Here is a 21,012-nt window from a genome sequence, read left to right as displayed (position 1 = left end):
GTCACATGTTGAAATGAACAACATGCATACATACATGCTGTGATGGCGTATTGAAATACCAGGGATACCTTTACTTCAATCAATTTCCATAGCTGAGTTATGTTATTGTTAGCTAATGCAGGCTAACATGCAATTTATGTGTTTTATGAAGTGGTCCAAAGTCAGTCAATGTATATCTCAATCATTTTGTAAATTTGAAAATATTAATTTTCTCTTTTTTTGTACCCTGGAATTAAAATTCCAATCTTCAGCAGCCATGTGTCGCCAAGGAGACGGATTGGGAATACGTCAGGAAGTAGTTTCCTACTTTCTTCACATTCATGACTAAGTGTAATTCTTCTCGTACTTTTACAGATTTTTACTTCATGATTGTGACAAACACCTGTATTAGTTTATTCTGTCTTAAGAAGTTCACGGTATGATCAGCTGAACAAACAAGGTGTGATTTCATACCGAGACCCAAACTAATTACAGTTTTTCTCGGTTGTTTACCCACATTTTCTGAAAGCATGCCTCATACTCTCAGGACTCTACACACAAATAAAAACAAATACACACACCATGGGAAAAACCATCCAATTCTCCTGCTAAGTGAAACGTTTACATTCGAAACAAATGTTATCTTTTCTTCAAATGACATTTTGTTTTCAGTAGAAAATAGAGCAGGAGAAATATCTGACTTAAATTAGACTAATACAGAACATAAATACAAAAAAAAAAGAGAAAAATACACAAGGAAAACTTTGGCCACTGGAAATCCCTTTAATTGTTGCCACAACACACATCTGAACTCAGAGCTACAAAAGTTTCTCTTCTCCCTTTTCGATACTGAAATAAAGACGGGTGCACAAACCACCTCGGACTTGAAATGAAATGTACATACGAGTGACATTTTCCTATGATAGGTGTTGATTTAACGGCATGAATTTTCGAGGTAAACATTTTTATGCATGATTTGTTACTGTTGGAGCAAGAGTTTCTTTCAAGTGTCTTGATACACAGAGAGCCTAGTAAAAGTATTCACACCCACATTGCACTTGTTCACGAACGGTGATGTGATTAAATTCACGACTATTTGTGAAGCAGAAGGAAAAATGATACATGGTTATAATAGCTAGGTTTTGAAATAATAACCTGACGGGAGTACGGCGCAGCTGCACCCAGACACGGCCGTCCACCAGGCTGAAAAGCAAGATAAAGAAGAACGGTTCTGTTTTGGGGATTACTCTGGAATGTCTGGAGATCATCGAGCAAAGAAGGATTCTTTACAAAAATTATGGAAAACCCTGAGCATCTTCTTCACGAGACTGTTAAAAAAAAAAAAAAAAAACAGCAGAGTTTTCAGACAGAGGCTTCTTCTGAGCCGCTGTAATACAGACTGCTACAGGCTACAGACTGCTTTGCTGAATAATGTCCGCTTTGGGCTGTTTAGGTGTAGCTGTGCTACACTCTTTCCACTTTTGGGCAATGGATTAGCATAAAACCAGAAGAACTATTATCTGTTATCTTGGGCACCGGAATGAAGAAACCTTCACACAAATGCATGCAAAACCAGAAACGACCTTCTTTAATAATGACGGCCTAATAAAAGTCATCGAAATGTGGAGGTGGTAGCACGACAACACGAGGAAAAGGTTCAACGGGTATGAATGGTTTTGCAAAGACCTTCAGTTCCAGATAAGACGCAGCATCTGCCTGCCATTGGCAATTATTTTTTTTCCTAACAATGTTCTCAAGGTTAAACCTCAACGAATATAGTCAAACACCACGATAAAAACAACACAGAGAGAGAAACGAAACAACAACCCAAGTCCCACCCATTCACTCGTTATTCTTCACTTCAACCTGCAGCATGTAAGAAGTCCTTCATGCCTCCTGATTATCATAACTGGAATGCATTGAACAGGCTGGAGACTGGAAGATAAAAGCCACTTACAAAAATTATTTCCTATCCTGATCATATACGTTTTTTTTCTCCATTCATAAAAAAAAACAACAAAAGATAACATTCACATCCACGCGCTATTAAACAAGCAGTGACTTTAACAACAGCTCACATTTAAAATCTGCTTCAAAGCGCACTTGAGACAAATAAAAACGACTCAGTAAAAACTAAACTCAGTCAGAACTGGAAGCAGCGCCTCCCACCCGCTGAGTACCTGAATGGTCCCACCTGCGCCACAGGCAGGTGGGACCATTCAGGTACTCAACGTCGACTTTACATTTACAAAAAAAAAAAAAAAAAAAAAGGCAGCAGGATGAAAACTGTATCACAAGGTTTCCCCCAGCTTCCGCCATTACAAGCCCGGCGGCCGCTTGGCTTTACTTGCCCCGCGCACGTCGCTAGTTTGTTTATTTCAGATTAGCTTTTAACACACCAGTAACAGCGATAGTGAAGACGGACCTATAGTTGGTGCATTAAGCTGGGCGCGACGACGTGTTGGCGTCTGGTCATTGACGCATGCGCCCCTTGAAGTTTTGCAAATGGCGCGCGCCACCTTTCACTCAAACCGGAAGGAGTTCCGGGCTTACGCTCGCGCAAGCGCAACGTAAGCCGCCGATACGATTTCACATATAGTCGCGCTTTTTGAGGTTCTCGTTGCGAACGAAGAGTGACGTGCGGCGTATGTGTTTACGTATCCCACGAGCTCAACACGAGTTCTGGCATGCGCTTGACTCTTCTCTGCACTTGCAACTTGATAAAGTTAACCAGTCAATCGTAGACTAGTCGTTTTCAAACAGCTTTCCTCGCAAATACTGCATTCGCTTGGATAAATAATAACCAATCCCAACCAGCAAAATACTGCACCAAGCAGCAGACATTACTAAAGGAAAACTTAATAGGAGAAATACTTGAATTTTGTACACTAAGTACATTTAGTTAATGTACTTAAATAAACTGTAAAACTGGTAATTGGTTATTATTTGTGAACAAACCAAGCTCAAACGCAGATTAAACTCATAGCCTCATGTTGTAGTTATGGTAACACAACAATCATACTATGAAGAGTTATTTTTTGAACTTTTAAAAGGTAATCTTGCCAGCTTTTTCAAATCTTAAATTTAAATGGCAAAGAATTTAAAGCTTTTATCTCTACTGAAACAATTACATCAAATTTGATAGCATTTTTATTCTCAATAAAAACAAATGTTAAAATGTTAAAAGAACTATGGTCCATGTTAAAATGGCGGCTCCAAGCAGCTGCTTAGTTTGTTTATGCATTAGGCCGGCTGAGTGTGACCAGCATTACATAACAGGCCAATGTCTGATTACTTAGTTAGAAATTAGTGCAAAAAACTGACAATTTGAATTAATAATATTTTTTGTGTTTGTATTTTTAAAACTACAGTTGTGTGTTTAGGTGTTGTCAATAATACCTTCAAATAGCATACAGTTACTTAGTCATAATAAATTTACAGTCAACTTTTAGCATTTTTTTAACACAAAAAACAAACAGAAAAACAAAAAAACGGCGTGCCGCTGGTGGACCGCCCTGCCACCGGGCTTAGAAGTTTTCTGGGGGAAACCCTGTCAGTGAGCGCATGTCCAGCTGCTTAACAACCAGCATGGAAATTGTACACATACGTATTTGAGCCACCAAGAATGATGTGTGGGTTTTATTGGCCCCTGAAAAGCTGCCCATGTCTCAACAGGGCTAAAAGATTCCAGAAAACGTAGATGTCAAACAGAACAAAGCCTCGGGGGGGCCGCGTCTGCGCGGACGTCTAGTCGACCTTCTTGCTGCGCAGTGGAAGCGTGTCCAGCAGGTATCTGCAGGCGGAGCCGCTGTACTGAGAGAGGAATGTCAGGAGCTTCCCATGGATCAGCGTCAGCGCAGTCTGGTGGCCCGTCGCCCACACCCGGTACCACGGCCCGTAGAAGGGATCGGACACGGCCGGACACAGCATGTTGTTCAGGTTGACCTCTGTCGCCTGGGGGGGAGGAGGAGGAAGGGAGAGAGCGGGGACAGGTTAACTGGGTGTGAGACCTAATTTTCATGTTAATGGCGATTAAAAAAAAAAGAAAAGAAAAAAGGAATTATCCACTTGGATGAGGCTCTGGCGAATGTCATGCTCGACTTAACTGTGCATATCTTTATGAATCATTAATTTCCTCTGGATTTCTGCTCTAAAAAGCCCCCTTCCCGCAAATGGAATGAGTGATGAGTTCACCGCCTGGAAGTCCTCCGTAACTTATTAGTCTGCAGAAACTCATTTGGCTGCCAAATGATTTCACATCTTGTTAGCGCTGCAGATTTTCTCTGGATTCTTTTTCTTATTGCTTAATTGGCTTCATAGCTGAATGAAAAGATTAAAAAAAAAGACAGATCTGCTGAAAATCCTCAAAAATATAATCATATTTTTATTTACTTAATAGAATTTTTTTATTTCATATCTAATTTTATTTTTATTATAAAATAATTATTTGCTGAAAAATTATTTATGTTTTTTTTGTTAATTAAAATTTTTTTTTTCTTTAAACAACTTGATTGCACATTCCTCTGAACTGGAGTATTTTTTTAAATACCCAGTGTGCAGGTATATGTTGAAGTTTTGCACTTACTGTACAGTACTTCATTCTTTATTTTTATATATATATATATTTTCATATTTTATTTTGTGTGAATTTTTAGTTTTGGTTGTAATTCGCTACAGTTGCACAGGAATGTCCCCATTTATTGATCCTTTATTGTGGATCAATAAAGGATATTTCTATTCTACACTTTAATCAGTTTTCAGATCATTTCGTCTGAAAATGATTTACGGCTCTTTTTGCATTAATTTCTCTTCTCAGAAACAGGTTGAATTCAGCAACTGGCATTACACTGATTGTGGGAAGACGTCTAACTTTTGCGTCAGAAGAACCATCTTTATTTCTCTTCTTTGCAAATCCATCATATTGCTACAAAATTTATCTGATATTACTGTGTAAATACATCTAAATCAATTATAATTTCTCTTCAGGACTTCCAGATTTACTCATCATCAAACTGTTTTGAACCCGCTCTGCTTTTGGATTTCCACAATTTGCAGCTATCGATGGAAGAAAACACGCAGGCCGCATAGTGAAGTACCACCCGAGCGCCTCTAGAGGGCTCTGTCTTACCAGGCCAAGGGGCTGCAGGAAGATGATGTGGTAGAGAAACAGGATGCCAGTGGAGAGCAGCGCCCACCACATGTTCCCCAGAGGCTCGGGCCGGTACACACCTGCAAGAGCCACCAGTGAAAAATCTCACACAGTTTGAAGGTTAAGCAGAGAGCAGGTGCATGATATGCATCTCGATCGCCGACCCCGGCCACCTGTTAGACATCCTGCTGCTGCAGCATCGAGGAGTGTGTTGGTGTGTCTGTGGGCTTCACACAGGTTTTCCCTGTTGTCTCTTTGGCAGAATTTTCAGGTGCCAGAGGAAGAACTCTCACTCTATCAACGTTACAGATGAAATTATATTTTCTTTGTTTGGCTTTCGATGAGATGCTAAGAATGAACACTGAGTGTTTGCATCACTGTGGTACAAACCAGATTATGTTCTCAAGCCTTCTGTCTGGTTGAATGTTGCCCTTTGACCTCCTATTTGCTGCTTTGCACTTTATCCAGATCAATGCAACATAGTGAATAAAACCTAAACCCACTCATGGTGGATTTAAGGTGACAAAACATAAAGAAGTGAGGGTGGGAATACTTTTGCGAGGTACTACATGTTTTCCGGAAGCACTATGGATTTTTCCTCAAGGTCTGCTTATTTGCTTCAAACCCAAAGATGAGACACGATCAATTTCTGCACTGCAGTTCCTGATGCGCATAATATCTCTGCATCCTGTTGCTATAACGACAGGAGAAACAAAAACCTCTTTTTTTTCCCATAGAGGGGAGCAATACGCAAAATATTAAAGGGTCTTTTACAAACTGCTGGGTCAACATTCTGTCATCAGATGCTTTTTTACAATAAACACAGCAGTGACGTAAACCGGAAGTTGTGCACTCAAAGTCACAACAGGAAACTGCAGCATCGTCAGCAAGGGTGCAAATCATTGTGCTGTTTTAACTTGGGGATGTGTGACTCCATGTAGAGACCACATTACTGCCACCTACCTCCTTTCCTCATGAGGTAAACAGGCACCCAATACATCATGGAATGTTGGATGTAGTAGGTCTCCATCTCAAACGGCAGCTGAGGAGCAAACAGAAACGTCAATCACGTCAACGTCTCTCTCTGACATTAATAGCGTACTTCTCAAAGTGCCACATATTTTTGCTTTTTCAGACATTAGTGAGGTAAAATGCATCATATATATATCTCGACGTTTGCTCCTCGCGCTTCAGAACCGGTGATCAGATAAGATCACGCACACCTTTATGGTAAAACAGAATGCAAAGCAGTCTGCTGTAGCCGTACTTTCCTGTTTGGGAATCTGATAAAAAACTTACAGTTGAAAAAGACAAAAACACACATTTGCTTTACATTTGCATCTGATATTAACGGTAGATTTTCTTGGGCTATGAGTCAAAGTTTAAACTGTTCAAAGTTTAATTTCTCAAAAAGCAACAGAGGCAGCCCTCATTAGCTGAAGTGAGGGCTGGTTCACTTTAGCTCATGTATAGTAGCAGTAAAGGTGTTGGAGGAATTTTTTTAAAACTAAATAGCTAGTTATTTATTTACTATACTGAACTTTGACTATTCATCCTAGATTTTAGGGTATTTATTAAAAGGATCGTTCAAACGACAGGTATGTTCAAGTTTAGGCATGTACAGTAGTTGTGCTCTTCATGTCATTTCCTGAATGACATATCAGGAAACTGGCATGTTCGGGATGCTGTGGTGGCGCAGCGGTTAAGCACAACCCATAGATGGAGGCCTTAGTCCTCGACACGGCCGTCGCAGGTTCGATTCCCGGCCTGGCAACCTTTGCCGCATGTGTTCCCCTTCTCTCATTACCCACTTTCCTGTCAATTCACTGTCAAATAAAGGCCACTAGAGCCAATAAAACCTTTAAAAAAAACCCAGACATGTTCTCTGGTTGTTTCTGGTTGTTTGAAGAGCAACTATAAGAAATTCATTAGGTCATATTTTAATTCATTTCCATTCAGAAATACTTTATTTATCTCAAAGGGACATTAAATGTTGTAACTCATATCATACAAGTACGTTCAAATAGATGCTGTGACCTTTTGACTGAAGACTTTTGTGGTGTAACAGTGTAATGACTGTCATAGCATGCTAACAGCTCTATTTCTGGGCAACATCCTGGATGACACCATCAGTTGCTGGCAAGAACTGCTAATCCACCTCATTTGCTTTTGCCGCTAAATCAATGGCTTCCGTTACATTTTGCCAAACAGAAATTAGGGGTGACAATAAGACTGGTAGAGATTAAAAAAAAAACAACAACAAATAATGCTCAACACAGGAAACATTCCCCATTGAATGAACGTACTGAAATTACATTGCCTCAACAGGCAGTATGACAGTAAGCTCTACCTGATGGGCTCCTGTGCTGGGATGGATTTTATTTATGTAATTCTTCCAAAGAGGTCACTTCTAACTAATAATCATTACGAGTAAAACGTGGCAAAATGAGCGGGGGTTACTTACCAGCCTGGTGTTGACTATAGGGAACGCTAAACCCAACAGTGCTCCATTCAGCATGTGAATATGCAGTCTGAAAAGATGCAGAAGGAAAATGGCGTTAAAGTAAAGAGCAGAAAGTGAAAACTGATAGAGCAGCAGGTTGTTATTATCTAGAGCAATTTCTGAGGAGTCTTTGTAAAAAAAAAAAAAAAAATCATACAGAAAAGCTGCTGAGAAGAAACATCAAGCATCCCCTAGCCTCTGCAGTTCTTCCTCCTAAAACTCGGATTTCCAGTAGATCAGCCTTTGGGGAAAACACACTGATTCTTCTTTAACTACACATTATTCAGCAGCCGCCCTACACAGTCTTGAAGGCCAGGAGGTTGTGTCAAACCACAGCCCCGACATGTTCCAACACACAAACTGCTCTTTTTGGCCAATGAGCCAAAATAACTGTTGTGACAGATAAGGTCATTGGGAAAACAGAAGTGCTCTAGGACTGTCACTTCTAATACACCCAGCTGTCAGTCTGAGCAGCCTCCTGACTTTCTCTTTTTTGTTTTTCTAAAAAACACTTCATTCTAGTTTAAATACACCGTTTCCTTGCACTAAATAATGAAGGAATGTGTGTTTGTGACGCAACCAATTCCTGCGTCACGAACTAGATTTATGGAGGGTAATCTCACACCCTTTTATTTTCAATACCATGTGTGAATAATTAGACGAAATATATATGTAGTTTTATTTAGCTTTGCACAGCAGTTACATTCTAGTGAAACCGTAACCATAGCGCTGTAGGTTAAAATAGTCACTAACTATTAGTTGGACGGCATTCAACAATAAGGTTATTGGCAAACGTTTTAATTAATGTCCTTGTTCTGAAATAAGTTAATTTTGATACATTTTACTGTCCAGCTAAAGACACCCAAACTGGAACTGTAAAAAGTTCTTTAAATGGAAGCAAAAACACAAAGCTAGCAGCAAGTCAAAGCATTAAAAACAATTTACTGGAAACTAGCCACAAATCTGAGACTAACAGCATCACTAGATTCAATATGCAGACTGGTTCAGTCGTGAACTTGAGTCAGGGTTTTTAACTTCCCAGAAAAAGGTACATGCTTATTCTTTTCTTTGTCGTTTCTGATCCAGTGTCACTTTAAACCCAAGACGTTAAAAGTGACATGGAATTTATTTCTTGTTCAGAATAAGGTCAGAGGTCAGGGATTTTGCTGCGCATGTAAATGGGGCTGTTCCCTGAAGTGATCATGTGAGAGAGAAGTCGCCCTGGAGAAGTCATTTGGCGAGTCGCCGTCTTTGGGAATTCAAAGATCGATGGCTTAAATCCCCCGGGGAACAGAGTCTAACACACCAACTATGCGGCGCTTTATTCACAGGTATGCTTTCAATCTGCTTCTGCTGCATCTATATGAACGCAGGACTTATTGTTATTCTCTGTGCAGCAGCTATTCTTTACAAAGGAACTTCCAATTCTTGAACTTTAATGTATTTTTCTGGGATTTCATGTAATAAAAACCACAAAATAGCTTCTAACTGGGTTGTGAAAACAACGGAATTTTCAAGTGCAAATTTGAATGCCACAAATTTGCATTTAGCCCCTGTTTAATGGACAAATGCGCTTTCAAAAAATGTTGAAGTGTGTGTTTGCCACGCTTAAGGGGTGTGAGTACTTTTGCGAGACAGTGTAGTTTGATTAAATCGTATTACTAATGTATTTTATGGGGAAGAAATTGCGCAAAATGTAGGACATTTAAATCAAAAACCAGTTGAGAAACACTCTTTACATTTACAGCAGAGGTGGCCACTAATACAAATACCGCATCTCTCCGCCTCCAAGAAAGTTTATAGAAAGGAAATAAAGTTGTTGCATTTTCATTTCAACAGTCGAGTTTTTTTTTTAATGGGGCAGTATTTCATTTTTTCCTCCCATTTCAAGTGTACGCACTCATATTGGCCTGCTTTAACGTCCGACCACTCACTGCGATTGTTCCCTCTGCTGACTTACAGAGTGACCCAGCTAGGATTTATTTCAGAGTAAATTCCACACTGTCTTCCCCTCTGGCTAAAACCTTCTCATGAATAATTAACCTCTCTGACCAGAGGAGGTTTAAAGGAGAGACTATAAAACCCAATCCAAAGCGTTACAATAAATCTCCGGAAGAAGCCGGCACACTCCAGCGAAGCTTACAGGTCATAACAATCAGCGATAATGATGATGCTTTCAGGATGGAAATGAGAAGTACATTCACGCTTTTACAGCTAGAAGTCCCCATTGGCAGGTTCTTAATGCTAGTGGATAACATAATACAGGAATCTCAGTTATGGGACTTTTCCTTTCTCTGTTAGTTCTTAAAAACTTTTGGCAGACTACACCCAAGAGGGTAAACACACTCACCTAAATACAATCATCGCTGTTTTGCACGGCGGGCAGGCCAGCAGGAAGATCTGTTGGAGAAACCACAAAGTGAGATTGAAAACCACCCCACATCACATTCGGCTCAGACGGTCATTAGGAACTGCTTGAATGCGTTGAGAGCTTCCTGCTCTTAATGCTGCAAGCAAATATACAGTAAGAGATTTTGTCGAGATCGGTCCTTAGGGATCCGCCTCCAATCAATGAAAATAAAAACACCGAGAGTTTGGAGAAGGCTGAGACAAACAGCGACAACTCAGACTGCTTCACATTGGTTTTAAGAGAAGAGCCGTATGTCTTAATCTGTAAGGTAAAAGCATGCATTTGACACTTTCATCACTTGGATTTTAAAATATTCTCCTAGATATTTGACTCGGCAACCTGCATGGTGATGAATGCTGCAGAGCAGCTGCAGAGTAGCCTGGTTTGTGTTAATATTTGCCATCTAACGGTGTGTGTGTGTGTGTGTGTGTGTGTGCTGGGTCGATTGAATCGAGTCGGCTTCTACTGCTTTGTGGATCTTGGCTTCGACCTTGCCAATATGATAATGATAATGACTGCTACTTTTACACCTACCTCTCAATGAGATAATAAATACATGACAGGAAACAGTTGCCATCTAATTTCCATAGAGGAATCACCAATCTGTTACTATAGCTCAAAACAAAATGACTGTGGAATATTTATTTTTATATTTTAAGAATAAAATTGACACGTACTGATGAGATATTTTTAGATAATAATCTAATGACCTACTTCGAGGTCAGTGGCATTAGGTTTGTGTAGCTGTAGCTGCTGCTGTGGGTCAAAGGTCAATTCACCTCAAGATTTATCCCATTTTTGTTCCTATTTTGCTCCCGGTGAACATATAATTTCACAACCATGCGGTTATAACATGGCACTGTGATATTAGTATTGAATATTGTGTATTTTAATTGCGATTAACATTTTACCAATATATTTTTTTAAACTATGCTACTTTACATGCTATTGCTCTGGTATTTCCAAAGCAACCAGTTCTTTCATTTTGCTGATTGGCTGAATCCCCCAACGGCTTCGACTGTGCACCTTAATGAATATTAAGGTATATCTGGTGTTTGAACTCGAAAAAATTAAGGAAATTGGGGCCGATTTATTTGTGAACCCCTTTGATATATGGAGCAGGTCGCCTCGATATCGATAAATGGATGATAACACAGATGTCCTTTAGTTACCATTTAAAAAAAAAAGCAAAGATGGAAAATATTTGGTTAATGTGACCACTGCTTGCTGAATTGATGCATTTTTTCCCAGATCTACCACCGCCACTTCAACGTTTGACATGTCCTCCGTTTTCTCAACCTCACCGTCTGTTTTGCGTCTTGTCACAGACCGGATGGGACGGAGTCATGTGACTGCAGACTGTACATATAGCACAGCGTCTTAAAGGGACAGAGCCAAAAAAAAAGAAGACAAAAACGACCTCGTGTTTTTTCAATTAAAAACACCGAAAATGCCGACATGAGCAAATTGACGTCTGTCATTGTCACAAATTTCATTGTCATATTGTCCTTTGGAGGAAACTGTGACAATTGAGAATGTGTAGGTGGTTAGTGTAAAAGATGGCGTATCCACAGTCAGTGACCGTAAAACAGAAAACGGTGTAAAAGTGCGAATGAGAAAGACTAGAACATAATTTTTCACCCTCTTAAAGGCAGTTTTACACTAAACAGCTATGTTTAAAATGTACAGCGTAAAGTGGAACGTGTGTTGTATCTGCACGGTTCACGGCCTCTCCTGTTTGGTCTGTACGAGTAGCAGATTGGATGCATGTTTTAAGTTCAGCATCAAAGGGAAGACAAGGGTACACAGGCAGGTTTTAACGTTGCCCGGAGAACCTGCAAACTCTGTGTTTCCATAACAACAGTATGAAGCTAAAGGACTTCTGTGGAGACAGATTGAGATACATAAGAAAGCACCATATGACGCCTTGTTAAGATGATCTCAAAGGAGAAAATAAAAGGCTTCAAACTACTCTGCTCATTCATAGCAGCAGCATCTTTTTAGTTTTGGACGAGACGCCAGCTAAATTGGTTTAATTTGGTTCTAGCCACTGAGATTGTAATTCTTAGACAGAAAGAAAGGAAGGAAACATTGCAAATGCAGATACGTGTAATGTATTGCATAATTAGAACATTCTTTTCAGTGGGAAAGAACTTCTCTTTCTGAAATTCAGAAACAGACTTTCTTGCAAATCAAAAAAGGCATTTTACCAACTATTGCACTGTAAGGAAATTATTTATTACTAATTTAAATTCCTAAATATGAATATGTTTACCCAAGCCAAATCAAAGACAAGAGAAGATAGGCTTTTTAGCGTTAACCCTGGCAATGTGCAACAAACTTCTGTAAGGCCTTGAACAGCAGAAATAATACTTGAGCAATCTTTATGGTGATTATGACCCAAGATCATCGCCTTTCGTTAACTGACTTAGAAAATAGCTTCTAAATTTCCATCTTTGCTCTTGTTTATGATTTTAAATGTAAATTTTGTTCCTGTGTTCTTCATATTAATAAAAGTTCTACGTTACCCCCAATGAATAAAAGATCATTTTCTCTTCGGGTTTGCTGAGTGTAACAAGCAGCAGATTATCTTCAGATGTACTCACTCAATCTAGTCTTTGTAACTTGCAGCTTGTTGCTGCAAGTTACAGCAACAAGCTGTAGCTTGCCAAATTGTCGCACAAAGCAACAATTTGGTTTGCTTTGTGCCCAGAACTTAATTAGATACAGACAAGCAACATATTAGAGAATTTCTAGCAACGCATAATGTGTCTTGCATTTGCCTCGAGATGTTGAAACATCAATCCTTTAAGCCAGGTTATGAGGAAAACAAAAGGCGTTCTAATTTTAGTTAAGCTGAGTATTTTTATGTGTGTGATGAATTCAGAGGTTTATCTATAAAGTACCACAAAGAAAAATCACCAAATGTCTTATTACTCTCTCTTTACCTTTCAGAAGATCATAAGGCATAAATAAGGTGTGCATCACAAAACATAAGGATGATATGAAAGGGGTTTTTGCCACAGGTCACACTATAAATAACTAATGACCTCCTATGGCAAAAAAAATATATAGATATATTTTCCATTTGAATATTTTTATTTATTTATTTTTTTCTAATTATAGTTTTAAAAAGAAACCATCTGAAAACGCTTGGCTACAGTGTTCTCATTGGATTATACCAAACACTCAGTTTGCAGTAAAAGTGGACATGACCAAAAAACTATCTTCAACATAGTCAAGAAGAAGAACTGTTCTTTTTCAGTTTCACCATTAAAGAAATCAGTTCACATTGTAAAACATATGATTTCCAGCTTGCAGAAACAAATCTGATCAACTTTAAGCATCTTGAATGTATTCAGCGTGAGTGTGTGTCCGGCGAGAAGCTGGACTGATACCAACGTGAAATATTTTACAGCAACGCCCAGTTGAAGTCACTCATTAGCCTGCAGCCAGCAGAACATTCTTCACACTTTGTTACAAAGGGAGGCGAGATGGGAGTGAAGAGACGCAGAACCCGCCTCAGTATCAAGTCATGAGATCTGAAAAGTGAGAAGGCTACATCCTCTCTGTACAGATAGTTTGGCCAGACCTTCCTCTTTTCTGACAGGGTGTGATGCAGATCTACTCAGGCCTTGTTAACACCTGACGATTTCTCATTTAGAACTGGTCTCACCAGTAAAACCAGTCTTTTCTCATACCACATGTAATATCAGCGGCTAGTTAGAAGACTGGAATATTAACACCTAAACACCGTCTGTAAAGTCTTTAAAAAAATTAAATCATTAAAAAAAACAAAAACTAAAGTAAATTAACAATGCTAAGCCTGGTGGGGGCACAAGTAAAGCCTGGTGGCCCGCCAGACTTATAATACACTTATAAGGTAAACCCTGCATAGTAAATACACTAAAACTCTGTCAACGTTACAAACTTCTAACTTTGACTCGGCTGTAGAGAGCAATCGTTGTGAATCAGTTACTATTTAGACCAGGGGTGTCAAACTCATTTTAGTTTTGGGGCCAAATACAGATCACGAATGCTCTTAAAGGGCCAGTTGTGCCAGAACGCATCGATAAAACCTGTTCACAAACTGTTAAAATATCAATGAATTCTTAAAACGAAATAATATTATTGAACATCTTTTCAGTTCCTCCAGGATTTTGTGGTTCTTTTTGCAATTTTTTTGCACTAAAAATCAAAGTGATTGTGTTTGTTATGAAGTGTAACCGGATCCTTTCTGCGTTGTGCTGGTTTTATTGAGTGATCAGGCCGTGACACGGTTTGTCTTTAAAAAGGATGGTTTCTCGATTTATTCTGACGAGAACAACATACAGAAAACAACCGCGTTATAGGCTGCCCGCTCCAAGTCCTACACAAAACAAAAGTACATATCAAAAATTAACTTAATAAATCTATAAATAAACTGGATGTATTTAGATGAAAAATAAACAGCACCTGTCATGTTATCTCCCGCAGGACAACATGACAAAAGGGGAGGGTTAAAGGGGGGCAGATATTTGCGCTTATTTATGACGGTAAATTTGACTTTTTAATTACTCGCTGTATAGATCATGGACTACAATCATTTAAGGCTGAGGCAGCTGTTTAGTACAAGTAGGAAAGTTTTTGAAAATGAGAAAAATCTGCAATAAACTCCCAATCATGCATTAGCACAAAAAAGTGTGGGGATTTGTTGATTTTAGTGTGAATTTCCATGATAATCCTCAAGAAACTGGTGGAACTGATTGATATAATTTGGCAGTAAACAGATAAAAACTGCATTGATTTGATTGATAACATAAAATATGAGCACACAGAGTTTAGTCTAGAATCTAGAGGGCCACGTAAAAAGCTGTGGCGGGCCGGACATGGCCCACGGGGTTTAAGTTTGACACGTGATTTAGATGATACCTCCTCTCCTCTGTGCCAAAGCTAGAAAACAATAAAGTCTGAGTCACTGACGTATTAAAAACAGGAACATTTAACAAGGTTTAAAGTACTTTTACATAAGTTATGAAGTGTAGTTGCCATTACAGAAATACTGGTTATACAGTAGTTTGATTGGTGAAATCAGGGCTTTTTGTTTTCTCTCTCTGACACTGAGGCTGGAAAAAAAACAACAATCAATATCCCTGCATTAGGAGAACGCTTTTGATATTAGCTCATGCAATTTATATAAATCAGCCCAATTTGGGAGAACATTCACACAAGAAAATCGCTTTCTGCTGGAGAAGCGTTCAGGTCACACAGTCAAAACAATAAATAAATAAATCGACTGACAATTTAATGCTGAGGAATCAGTTTGCCAAGTGGTCTGAAGGTTACTTTGACTTGATTCCCCGTATAACATGCAAAAAACAATGATTTTTTGGTTAAATCAGGTGGCAGTTTTTAGTTAATCCTGTATTTTTCTGTAAAAAAAAAAAAAAAACACATTTGATTTCCCCTGTCTAATAATTTAAAAACAAGAACTTGAAGCTACAGAGTTAACTTTTAAAACAGTGATAAAAAAAAAAAAACACCTCAAGAGGAGCAAGAAATGAGCACCAGATTCATGTCCTCCGATCAACATCTCAACCAGCTTCCTCATCTCCTGCAGCAATAATATACAATAAGGCTAAGAGCATGAATGCATTTATGATAGTCAAATCGAGGAGGATGCTGCTGCGGCTGCACTATTAAAAAACAAACAAATAAATCTAATGGGTTTTTCTTTCTTCTTCTTCCTTCTGGAAATGAAATGCAATCTCATCTCAAGGCGCACCAGACTGAAACATAACACAATCCGTCCTCTTTCTGTCTTGTCTTGCCCTCCGTCTGACTCATGGCTCAAATTAAACTACGTACAGGTTCCAGGTAAGAACGAGCCGCGAAGGCAACAGTTAGTCAAAGAGACGGATGGAGAGTCCCAGAGTCCTTGAAGGCAACCTGAGCTGCACTGGTTGTTAGCATAGTAGATTTTTTTAATGCCACATTTGCACAAACAACTCTTCAGCTGCCTGAAGATGACGAAATGAATCATTTTCTCACTGCTGCTGAGCTTTAAAAGTGGAGCGTAAAGTTATTTACCAAAGACTATGAGTTTATAGATTGGCGTATCTCAGTGTAGATAAGTTTTTCCCCCCCCCTATTCCACAAGGAGAGTCATGTCCTTCCAGCCTTATCTGAACAACTGAGTCAACAATCCGCTCAGCTGGCTGTTAACAGCTGATACCGTAAACATGGCCGTACTTAATGAGGCTGACACCGCCTGCTAAGCTGATAGAGAATATCTTGGTGATATTTTCACTGGAAATAAATTGCTAAATCTTACGTTAATTGTGAATCCTTAAATGCATTTTGTTTTAAATCCAGCAATCGTGATTTTCCTTGCTATTTCTGACTTAATTTTGAACAATTTCACACTTTTAAAAGGACTAGAACATGAAAAATTGAGGCTGGCGATATGGACCTAGAATTTTATTGCACTATATAGTGTTATATTATTAAAGATGATTAAAAAATATTTATTAGTTGTTATTTTTTCTTTTATGCAACTATTTTCAACTAATCTGCACACATTAATCCTATCATAAAAATAGCAAAAACATTTCGGATCATACCGTCAGTTTTGTTTTTTTCATTTGCCATCAATAGCTGAAATTCAACAATACATCAGAATTCTTATCATGACAAGAAATTTTTCACGATAAACGCCCATCCCTAAAGAAAAGTCAATTTTCTGCCAAAGCTCGTACTTTTGAATTCAATAGAAAACGAGAGAAATACAATATTACTTCATTTCCTGTATCATAGCTTATGTAACTGACCTTTATTTTTTCAACTTATATATATATAAAAAGTTCACTAAAACTAAAACCTTTGTGTTTTAAACACAAAGGTTTTAGTACCATACCAGACATTCCAGAGGTCAGATCAGCAGGATGAATCTTTTCCTGCAGTGTGTGAAAATATTTCCCATCAGCCCACCTGATTTCTGCAGGAAACTCTAATGTGATCTAAGTGGAGGTTTTCTTTAACCTTTACACCTGAACGTGGTTGATTGCACTTCCACAGTGGTAAAAAAAAAAAAAAAAGCTCCACCTGAGAACATTTTGGACAGAAAGTTTGACCGCCTTGTTAAGCTGCAAATTTGTAATAAAAGACAATCTGAGTTGAAAATCAAAAATTCAAATATTTCTGTTCCTAATTTATTTGTCTACAGAGCTTCGCCCAATTCCAGTGAAAATGTGCCACAGTTGACTGATAAGCTAGTGTGTAACTGCTAATCTGATGGCGCACATACCAGACGTCCACGTTACGCTTAGAGAGGCCGCATGTCTCTCTTATTGGACACTGAACTCATTCCTACTTTAAACATACTTCCTTGTCTGTTTTGCTGATATGAATCTTGACTTTTTCCACATTTGGTGACGACAACGGGACTTTATGTGATAACCTGGCACATGATCTCTGCAGATGTCACCAATTCAAATTGAAGACGTTTCAAGACCTGTTTAAGATTGCTGTGAATGCAATTTAAGAGCTGGTAAAACTTTAAAATCCACTAAACCTCCGACTTCATAGTTTGACTGTCCCACTGTATATGGCTCTCTACAGCTTTAATAGTGCCAACCTTTTTATGCACTATGAACGTAGCATCACACGGGTTGGCAACAGGATCAAGCCAGTGGTAAGGACAAACACCGTCCTCCCAACTGGCAATGACTTTGCACTTATAGACACAAACAGGCTAGCTGGAAAAGATACATTAGCAGCTTGTTAGCTGTAGCTTCTGCCAAAAAAGAGGTCTGCGTGTCACTCAAACTTTTGCCTGACAGAAAAGTCCTGCTGGAAAAAAGTAGAAACTATCTAGAATATTTGACAGTAAATAGCGCTGTCAACAAAATTTAAGACCTTTGATTAACCTATTTAAGCCCAACATACATTTTTTAATGAATTTAATACATTTTAAGGCCTTAATTTTAGATACATAAAAACATGTATGTAAATCCATGTATTCTGAGCTGAATTTTTAAGTCTTAAAATTGGAAGACTTTGTAAGACTTTTTATGGATGCGTGAACACCCTGTATCACAGAGCAATGTGTAAATAAAAGACACACACTCCAAGAAACACGTGAGGCTGATCAAGGATAAAGTTGTGAAGTCTGAAACAGAGTGAAATAAAAAACAAACACTCTAAGCAATGCTCAATCCATCATCTGAAAATGGGTTGAGAATAAGAAAAGCAGACAAGAAACTCTTGGTAATGCTGGAGAAGATGGTGAGCGCCCCTCCCCCCTTCAGCACATATTGGAAAACTTAACTACCACATTTCTGATTCTATAAAAATATCTTTCAACACTCAATAATTAAGACTAACTACCACCATGAGCCCTGAAGAGACCAGAACAGCTGTTACTATGGAGGTAACTTCATTTGTGATGGAAAAGGATCAGAAAGGAATTTAAATGGATGAGTCACACCCATTAGGAGATGAGGAAGTGTCAGAACTGCAGGAGATATGCAGCCCAGAAAAATACACACCAGATTTTGTGCTCCTCGACACTAATGTTAGCTGGTCTGGATGGAACAAACACAATTATAGGCCCTATCCTGCTCAAAATGCATCATGCCTTTAATCTCATTCCAGCCATCCTCTGAAGAAGTCCAAACAATGAACTGTTGACTCTGCAAATAACTACAAAATACTCACCCAGCTGGGCAAGCTACCAAAATTGACTTATGGTAAAAAAAAAACACAAAAAAAAACGCCATCAATGTTTGACGGACAAGGTCAGTAGGGTTGTTTCTGAGAAGGAAACTGCACAAAGGAGTTTGTTTAAATAAGTCATATGTGTCGTGTTACCACTTAAATAATTCATTAAAACAGTGAATTAATATAATAAAAATCAATGATCAAGTCTTTCCTGGCAAATGCTGATTTGGGGTTTTCCTTGGTACCACCTGCTAATTCATGTTTTTCTTTTCCCCAGAACTACAAAGTGGAAAAATCTGAATAAAAAAAGAGAGAACCTCCATAGGGCAGTTGTTTTGAACCAAACAAAAAATGAAGGATTAAGAAAAAATCTCAAAAATAGTGCAAGAATATGTGGTTGAGGTGTTTTTGGGTTGAAAACAATATAAGTTGTTATGAATAATTTATTTAATTGACACAGTATCAAAAATGTAGAGAAATATATTATATTGTAAAATATCGGTTATTGGTCATAACAGCTGTATTAACATGGGGCCAAATTCTCATATCAGTGCATCTCCTCGTTCCACCCTAAACTTGCATGAACTTTTGCCTTTACTATTATATATTGCCAATTTTATTTGGTAAATATATAACAGTACAGGCATGGCAAGAAAAAAAACAACCCAATTTGAAATCTAATCCAAATGGAAATCCACTATAAAGGCTTTTTCCTGGCTGATACAGACTCCAAGTTTTCTTTGAGCAACAATCTGCCAATTCAAATTCTTTCTTACTTACAATGCTGCATAAAAGAAATCGAAATGGTCTGCAGATTCTAGGAGAGAGGTCAGGATTCTTTGACCTGCCACTAACAAGTTTGATTTTGATCACTGGCTGAGGAATGCAACAGCACAACGGAAGAATTTCACGTTTGAGGAACCCACATCCAGGAAGTAATTGCTGCTTGTAAAAATCTAATCTCCAGTGTTCCTCCATTGCAGTTTACACTGGCTGAGGCTGGACCATCACTACTCCATTCAACACTTCGATAACTATTAGAAGAGGATCTCAAAGGGCAACAAAAGTCTTCAGACACATTCGTTGAACAGTTCACGATCAGCTCATGCCTACCTGAATCATGGTGACTATATGGCAGGGATTCAGAAGATATATCACAGTCTTAGTCGCAAACTTGAACCCGACTTCTATTCCAAAAGTCATGCAAAGTGAGACCAGCAACAGGTTCTTGCCCAGACTGTCCTTCTTCGGCTTCACGCAGTCCCCGCCGACAACCTTGAACTCCTTTGCAAAGTTTATCTTCTTCAGTGCAACACCGACCTCCAGCAGCGAGATGAAGAGGATGGCCAGGCTCTCCACGATGCGCTGCTGGAGCGGGAGGAAGGCTGCGCACTCGGGCCCCCCGTTGCCCTCAAACTTCGGGTCCACCCCGCCGTAAATCCAGTCCAGCAGGCTGTATATGTTGTACCGGGACATGTTCCTCTTTTCGGGTTGGAATAGATACGAACAAGATGGGATAAAAGACGTCACACCGACTTCTTGGCGAAACATGTACAGCGGGATTTCCTCGTGGTTCACTCCGTAGTAGACATGTACTCACCGCCTGGGTGGGTTTCATACAGCTAACCCGTTAAACTACCTCATCCGGAGGCGGAGGAGGAACTTCGGTTGGCGACAGGAGGAAGCTGTTGTCAAGGCTACCCGTCGCTGGTGTTTAGTGTGGAGCAAGCCCCTCTCTCGTTTCTCGCGTTACTCCAAACAGGTTAACTCGTCGGGCTCATTTCAAGGCAGAATATGCTGGTCGCCAGCTGCTAATAGATGAGTCATGTTGTTTGGAGAAGGTTACCGGACGCAGCGTTAGCATGTGCAACCGCCGACACACCACACAGGTAGCTAGCCTAGCTTCGGAGCCCCACTGAGCTGCCGAAGAGGTGCCGCTTGTTAGCGCTTCACCCCGTTTTTAGTTTCGCAGGCTGCATTAAATTGTCACTCAAAGTCACGATTCTGCAATTGTTATTCACAAAACCGTCTTTTCGGACTCATTATTAGCAGTTGTGGGAATATGTTAAGGCTTACACTTGCCGAGGTAAACCACTGCCATTACGTCAAAACTACCTGCAAGTCAACACTTAGGACATAACTGGATAAATGAACACCGCCCTTTGTGGTGTACGTAAGTGGTGCGTTCATTGGGAATGAGGATATTTTCACTTTCTTGTATCTTTTAGAACAATTGAATTTATCACGTTGACAAAGCTATTTTAAACCCCA

General features: G+C 39.2%; 1 protein-coding gene across 1 annotated transcript; it reads right to left on the bottom strand.

Annotated features, from left to right (window-relative positions):
* Positions 1 to 372: 372 nt before the first annotated feature.
* tmem164 (transmembrane protein 164) lies at positions 373 to 21,012 on the bottom strand. Its single transcript, XM_032577274.1, has 6 exons — positions 19,855 to 21,012; positions 9,982 to 10,031; positions 7,593 to 7,659; positions 6,092 to 6,170; positions 5,108 to 5,208; positions 373 to 3,933 (listed from the first exon to the last, which is right to left on the bottom strand). The coding sequence occupies exons 1-6, from the start codon at positions 20,290 to 20,292 to the stop codon at positions 3,727 to 3,729; spliced, it is 942 nt and encodes a 313-aa protein (XP_032433165.1). The 5' UTR covers positions 20,293 to 21,012; the 3' UTR covers positions 373 to 3,726.

The sequence above is a fragment of the Xiphophorus hellerii genome, chromosome 11 (assembly GCF_003331165.1).
Source record: "Xiphophorus hellerii strain 12219 chromosome 11, Xiphophorus_hellerii-4.1, whole genome shotgun sequence".
NCBI lineage: Eukaryota > Metazoa > Chordata > Actinopteri > Cyprinodontiformes > Poeciliidae > Xiphophorus > Xiphophorus hellerii.
The sequence above is the reverse complement of the archived record's forward strand: the minus strand, read 5'-3'. Positions and strand labels throughout refer to the sequence as shown.

What these genes read in the sequence shown, in the direction of transcription:
- tmem164 (XM_032577274.1), bottom strand. Translation starts at nt 20,292, where the DNA reads ATGTTTCGCCAAGAAGTCGGTGTGACGTCTTTTATCCCATCTTGTTCG. An exon ending in ACAGCGATGATTGTATTTAG is followed by an intron (nt 7,660 to 9,981) that starts GTGAGTGTGTTT and finishes GCATCTTTTCAG; the next exon opens with ACTGCATATTCACATGCTGA. An exon ending in TTACCTCATGAGGAAAGGAG is followed by an intron (nt 5,209 to 6,091) that starts GTAGGTGGCAGT and finishes TGGCTCTTGCAG; the next exon opens with GTGTGTACCGGCCCGAGCCT.